Genomic DNA, 7,117 nt, shown 5'->3' on the forward strand with positions numbered 1-7,117 from the left:
CGAGTTCATTTTTTATTTTTTTAATATTCCCCCCATTCATGACACTTTCTTGACAGTTGACCCTTAGCAGATATATATTTTGCAAATGTTTTCTCCCCTTTCGAAGATTGCTTTTTTCAGTTTCTTGATAGTCCAGTTTTTTGTTGTTTTGTTTGTGTTTTGGTGTCAATGTGCAGGATTAAGATACCAATCACATAGGTATATTTAGGCAAAAGACCCTCCTGCCAAATTTCAAGTCTTAGATTTACCTTTAGGTTTTCTTGTAAGGATTTTATTTTTTTAGCTCTTACTCCGTGGTGTGTATTGCGTTACATCTTGTATGTGGTGTGAGATAGGGATCTGACTTCATTTTTTTGTATGTGTAGACACACTTGTTCCAGCACCATTTGTTAGAGACTGTTGTGGAACCAGCAGTTAGCGTAATGGCTATGTCACTGGACTCCCACGTAGTCGACCACAGTTCACGTTCCGGACCCGGTGGCTTAAAACTCACGCTGGACGCGTGTGCGTGCCTGCCCAAGATCTCACGAGGAGAACGGAGGAGAAGGGATTGCGGCGTGGCCATCCCCCCTGTGGGGTGATTTCTCACTTTCTGTCTCTCTGTCTGTCTGGCAAGAGCATGCGCCCTGTAGCAAAAAAAAAAAGACGGTTCTTTCCCCCTGAATGATCTCGGACCCTGATCAGCATCAGTTGTACACAGGGGGACCGTGGCTGTGTGAAAATGCCTGGAAAAACACTTAATCTAAGGGACTTAGACATGCACTGAAATATTAAAAACTACACGCTTTCTCCACACTAGTATTTTTTGCTGTCTGCTGAACACTTGGCATATTTTTCACTGAATGTTTCATCTTTCCTGGAAATTCCTGTCCTTCTTACAAACTTTCTCTTTGAAAGCCACGTGTCAGAACTATGTATTGCTTATGAATTTGTAGTTCTAACAGGCCATGGGCTGAGCCCTCCTAACAGCTCTGCAGGGGACTTCAAAATCGTTGGTTGGAATTTTGTCATTTTTTAGAATGGCAAAAGGTAGCCGTGGAACTCTTAAATTGCTATGCAGAGGACTTTACAGACCTGCCACCGTGTTCATGCAAGTCATAGTAATTTAAGACACCAACTGTAGTAGAACTATTTGATTTGAAAACACTGCTGTTAATCAGGAGGTGAGATTAAGCTCTGTGGACTCATTAAATGTCACCCAAGCCTGGGGCATTAATACTGTTGCTGTCACTTTTTTGCTTAAGGGGAGGCGGGTGCAGGGAAGTGGAGTTTTTATCAACGGTGCAGAACTAGCAAGGAAGAGGTCGGGTTGGTGCCAGTTATTCCGAACCCGCCCTCTGTGTCCCACTGTCTCCTGAGTATCTGAGAGTGGGGTGTAAGCCCGCCTGCCCCCACCCCTGAACGTAGATTTACTTGTCAGATTGAAGGGTACTGTCCAGGTGCTCGGGATTTTATCTCTGCAATCTGCACAGTGATAACGAGTAATTAGAGTCCAACTACTCAGCTTGTTTTGTAGACAGGCAGTTGAGAGAGTGCTCAGACCCACACACCCACGGGGAGCCGTGCAGTAGGCTGTGGGGATCGAGCTGGGGGCCAGCCTCGCAGCTGCCCTTGGCGTGAGCAGCAGAAGTGACTGGCAGGTGTGGGCGCTGCTCCATGTGGCAGTGGTAGGAACTCTGGCATGGAGGAACTCTGCCAGGGCAGGAGTCCTGGGGCCTGAAACCAGTCAGCGAAATACTGTTTTAGGTAGCACACTGTCAGAAAGAGACGTGGGTGCCGAGGCTGAGGGTCATTTGATCCTTTGTAAGATGCGGGTATGGCGCCTCTCCTTCCTGGGAAAGCGTGCAGCCCCCCCCGGACACTGCCCCAGAGGCAGTCCTGTCCCAGGGCCCTGTGGTGGGGAGGAGGGGAACTGCCTTACTTGGGTCTAGCTGTCCCGACGCATCCCTGATTGAATGTCGTGTGCTCTGCAGCCGTGGATCTCATGTACGGAGGCATATACTGCTTCCTGTGCCAGGACTACATCTACGACAGAGACATGGAGCTCATCGCCAAGGAGGAGCAGCGGAGAGCCTGGAAAGTGCAAGGTCAGCTTGCTCCAGTTTGCCCGCCCGGTTTGCCTCCTGACCCAAGGGCAGAACTCAGGAAGAGAAGCTCTAGGGGGAGCGGGCGGGGGGCAGCCTGAGTCTGCGCAGGACAGTCGGTGTGGTGGGGGAGGGACCCCCACCCCGTCCACTCTTCTCCTGGGCCGATGTGATTGGAGGCAGCAAGGCCGGGAAGAGGCAGGAGGCCACGGCCCTGCAGCTGTCTGTCCGACCTGTTCCCGCGGAGGCAGTGAGGCCGGGAAGAGGCAGGAGGCCACAGCCCTGCAGCTGTCTGTCCGACCTGTTCCCGCACCTTGGTGCCTGGGTCCCCTTGGGGCCGAGGAGGGCAGGTGCACTGCAGTCACGGGCACGGCCGCAGGCACGGAGCCGAGCTGGAGCAGCACCGGCAAGGCACGCCCTCTTACGTGGAAGAGTGGTTACCTCTGCTGTGCACTGTTCTAGAAGGCAGCTCTCCACAGCAATGTTAAAAATAAGCGTACTGGGGCCGGCAGGTGGTGTGGTTAAAGTGCTGGACTGCCACACAGCTGACGTGGTTCGAGTCCTGGACCCTGGTGGCTTGAAAATCGCACTGGGCACATGCGCATGCCTGCCCCAAATCTCAGGAGAAGGCCGGAGGAGAAGGGCCTATGGCATGGCCATCCCCCTGGGGGGTGATTTCTCACTTTTCCTTTCTGTCTCTCTGGGGGGAGTGCACATGCCCTAGGACAAAAACCTAAAAAAAAAAAATTTGGTTCCCTGTGGGGCAGGGTGGACCATTTTCCTGATCAAATTATTGTAGAATCTCTTAAAATTCTGGTGATTTAAACCTTTGCAGCAGAGATGTTTCCAGAGGGAAGGTGGGAGCGCCACCCAGGTGTCCCCGCCCTGTGTGGAGGCCCCTCCGGGCACTGGGACTGGTTTCTTGTTTGCTGTCACTGCTCGGTCCTCTTTTTTAAAGTTTATTTTTGTCATGAGCAAAGGACAGGTAGTGTGAGAGACGCACCAGGACAGGGTCTCTACAAGCCACGACCCTCTCCCCCAGCCAGCCGGGATCGTAGGTGCCCACGCCGCACACCCCGCATGCTTCAGGCCAGCCCAGGAGCCGATCCCGATCCACTGTGGCTCCATTGCGGGGCAGCGAGCTGGGCCTGCTCTGCTTTCTCTCTCAGAAAGTCGCGGTGGCCTGTGCTCCGGCCCCAGGAGAACTCACAGACTCGGAGAGTAAAGGCTTGCTCGGTCCGAGAGAGGGGGCCAGATGCAGTTACGCGGGCTCTGAAGGGCGGGCCGGGAGCTTCCGTGGGGTTTTGTGGACAAGGGGTTCGTGGCTAGGTGATGAGGGCAGCCCTGGGCCTGGATGCCTGAGGTCTTCCGCAATCTCCGGGACGTGGCAGGCTCATCATATGCCATCCATTTAGTTGGTTGTGAGGGCAGAAACTTAGAGCAGCAGGAGTCAGCCATTCATGATGGGGTGGAGGAGGGCGGAGGAGACACCTGCAGCACCCCGGGAGTTTCGGAGGTGCCCTTCTGCCCACCATGCCCAAGGCACTCGGGCACGGGCTTCACCAGCGTGGCAAGACCATGTGGTCCGGGATCTCTTTCCTTTTGATTTCCCTGCTTTGTTTCTTTTATTTCTTGTCTTTCTTTCGTTCTTTTTTTCCCCCAGTTTTCAGTTCCACATGCTTTCAGTTCACAATGACAGTGACAGGTGGGTCTGTCCCAAGCGATGTGAGCAGGTTTCTCAAGTCGCAGGACCATCTGTGTCTATAAAGGGAGCGTGCGCACCCGGCACCTACTTTACAGGCTCGTGCCTTGATTGTCCTGCATTAAAAACACCCAGTTTTTGGGAACCAGCAGTTAGCATAATGGCTATGGCGCTGGACTCCCATGTAGTCGACTGTGGTTCGCGTCCTGGACCCGGTGGCTTAGAACTCACGCCGGGCGCGTGTGCGTGCGTGCCCAAGATCCTGAGAGGAGAATGGAGAAGGGATTGCGGTGTGACCACCCCTCCTGGGGGGTGATTTCTCGCTTTCTGTCTCTCTGTCTGTCTCTGTCTGGCGAGTGCACACACCCTATAGCGTAAACCTCTCCAAAAAAAAAAAACAACCCAGTTTTCGAGAACAGAAGAGTAAGCAGGTGCCCTCTATGATGAGAATTATTTTGACAAATGAGATTCTTTTCTTCCTGGGGAGAAGTCGCTTTGATTTGTATTTCCTGTTCTTTTCTGCTCAAATATGGAACCATGTTGGAGCCAGATGGTGGCCTGAGGGTAAGTGCGGCCCTGTGAGACTGGGAAGGTTCCAGGTCCACACCCAGATGCCTCCCTGAGTACATCAGATGCTCGCTCCGTGAGCCTGGCTGACTGAGATGGGGCTGGGCCGTGGCATGAGGGCATGCCGGGGGTGCTGTCTCACTGCCTCTCTCACTTAGGGAAAAAGTAAACTTGGAAAGAGAAAAGTACCGCCGAAGCTCAGCGTGAGTGTACGATTTCTTCGTGCAGAACACTGGAACTATGGAGCTCAGACCTGGAGGTCCCGGAACTGTGGTTTTCTGGAATCATTTTGTAATTTCTTCTACTCACAAAATACTATCTGTTCCTAGTGTATTGAATTGTGTATACATTTTCGGTAGAATGGAACAAGTACCTCTGAAAATGGGACACATTTAACAGAGCCAGGTCCCCACTCCTCAAGGCTGGTGATGCGTGCTGCTTTTAGTATTTTTTTAGAGGTTTAGCTTTAGGGCATGTGCACTGGGGGATGGGGGAGTGAGAGAGAAAGTGAGAAGTCACCCCCCAGGGCATGGTCGTGCCACAATCTCTTCTCCATTCTTCTCTCAGGATCTTGGATATGCCTGCACACATACACCATGTGATTTTTAAGCTACCGGGTTCGAGACTTGAACCGCAGTTCACCATGTGAGAGTCCAGCGGTGTAACTGCTACGCCATCTGCTGGTCCCCAGACATGGGATGCTGCTTATCATTCACACCAATGGCGTCTTTGGTTCGAGTCAGGTGGGACACAGCCAGTCCACGGTCGGGTCTGTGCTGAGTTTGCTCCAAAGTTCATCTCCCTGTCCATTTCGCTCCCTCTCAGGCAAGCACCCACAGGACTGCTGCAGGGCTGTGTGAGCGGTGTGCTCGGGGAGCCTCCCTCTTAGTGGCTGTGTAGGGGCTGCTGCCTCGGAGCGCTGCGCCGTCTCATGGGCAACCTGCTTGTCCCCACGCCATCTAGAAGGGGCTCCTTGGTGTTCTGTTCAGCGCAGGGATGCTCCTCTAAAGTGCAGACTGTTAGAAATCCGTGACCTAACCCGTGTCTGTGAGCACACTTGGGCTTGGAGCTAACAGCCCTGGCACTGTCCTTCGCCCGCTTAGGTGTGGGGGAGAAGTTTTCTACCTGGGAACCAACCAAACGGGAGCTCGAACTGCTGAAGCACAACCCCAAAAGGAGGAAGATCACCTCAAACTGCACCATAGGTGGGTGGCAGGCGCGTTCAGGTCGTCGGTCTGTGTTCACGCTTGGGCTGCGCTCTCAGGGTTTCCGGGCAGATACGCAGCTGCAGGTTTCAGGTTCTACTCCCGCCCTGGGTAATTCACACCCTGGTTAACTAACTCAGGCCCTCGTAGCTGTGTAACTCACGCCCTGGGTAACCCACTCAGGCCCTGCATAACTGTGTGACCCCCGTTCTACCTGCCCCTTTGTAACTGTGTAGCTTGTTTATCACGGAGGTCTCAGGCCTCTCCTCTCTTCAGGGGCTGGCTGCAGGTTTGGGGTGTGGGGCGACCAGTGGAAACAGGCCCTTTGGGTCTGCGCGTATAGAAGGACCCAGGTGTGTGCTGGCCAGTTGAAGCCAGGCACATCGATCTGCAGGGAGGAGGCAGTGTGGAAATGAGAGAGTTTTCTTAGAACCGAGGAAACACTTTTTAGAACATATTTTAGAATCCATGAAAATAGTATAAAAAGAAAAATACCGCTTCTTTCTGCTTTTTTTTCTGGAAAGAATGGATAAAAGAAAAGGAAGACACGGGAGGGCGTGCGTGTGGCCCGTGTGCAGTAACCCCGCCCTCTGGCTCTGCCCCTTGCAGGCCTGCGTGGGCTCATCAACCTGGGGAACACCTGCTTCATGAACTGCATCGTGCAGGCCCTGACACACACACCGCTCCTGCGTGACTTCTTCCTGTCCGACCGGCATCGCTGTGAGATGCAGAGCCCCAGCTCCTGCCTGGTGTGTGAGATGTCCTCGCTCTTCCAGGAGGTCAGTGCCTGCTGCCCGCCCCGCCCGACCTTTCGGTCCACTACCCTTAGCCCCTGAGCAGCGGGTAGGGGCTGGGGCACCGGGCCCACATGTCAGAAATCCGACTACAATAACCGTCGTCTCTCCGCACTTTGCTGATAGCCTGCTATTGGCTGGAAGCCTTCCTGGTAACACGGCTGACTCATGTGTTCTGGGTGTTACATGTACTGCACACTGTATTCTTCGATCAGGGGAGCTCGAGGGAAATAAACAAGAGAAAAACAGTACTAGGAGAACAGTGAAGAGAAGCTGCACTAGGTGCTGTCCTCTGTTCGCCAGTGCCGGTGCTGGGGAAGCCCACGCGGAAGGGACCTGCACGGTTCAGACCCTAATTGCTCAGGAGTCAGCTCTGCTTTCTTTTGTTTTTGTAGAATAATTTTTACTGAACTTTACTCATGTATTTATTTATTTTAATTTGACCAGAGAGGGACAGAGAGAAAGAAAGACAGCCGCCAGATCTGGGACTCAAACTGCAGCCGTGTGGGAGTCCAGCACCCCTAACCACCACACCACTTGCCGGATTGACGTGACCAAGGGAGGCAAATTCAGAACCTTGTGTACTAACCGCTAGACACAAGTTTCGGAGGACGTGGTTAGTTGATAGGGACTGCCGGGCCTGGTTTTTGGAGGCTTGGTGCTGGTTGGGGACCACAGAGGGCCCTTGACCGGGGCGTGGCAGTTTGCTGGTGGATGACATCTGTCTGTAAACGCTGGCGGCTGCACGCCTCCCTCTGCCCTCCG

At 53.3% G+C, this 7,117-nt stretch overlaps 1 protein-coding gene across 1 annotated transcript in view; it reads left to right on the forward strand.

Moving 5' to 3' along the window:
- USP22 (ubiquitin specific peptidase 22) overlaps window positions 1-7,117 on the forward strand; it is a gene marked incomplete at its 5' end in the record, with an annotated part of 62,342 nt that overhangs the window by 37,271 nt on the left and 17,954 nt on the right. Inside the window, 3 exon segments of the mRNA XM_014592907.1 lie at window positions 1,974-2,087; window positions 5,457-5,558; window positions 6,168-6,337. Coding sequence (XP_014448393.1) covers window positions 1,974-2,087; window positions 5,457-5,558; window positions 6,168-6,337 — 386 coding nt within the window.

The sequence above is a fragment of the Tupaia chinensis genome, unplaced genomic scaffold (genome assembly GCF_000334495.1).
Source record: "Tupaia chinensis unplaced genomic scaffold, TupChi_1.0 Scaffold138725_1, whole genome shotgun sequence".
In the NCBI taxonomy this organism is placed as follows: Eukaryota; Metazoa; Chordata; class Mammalia; order Scandentia; family Tupaiidae; genus Tupaia; species Tupaia belangeri.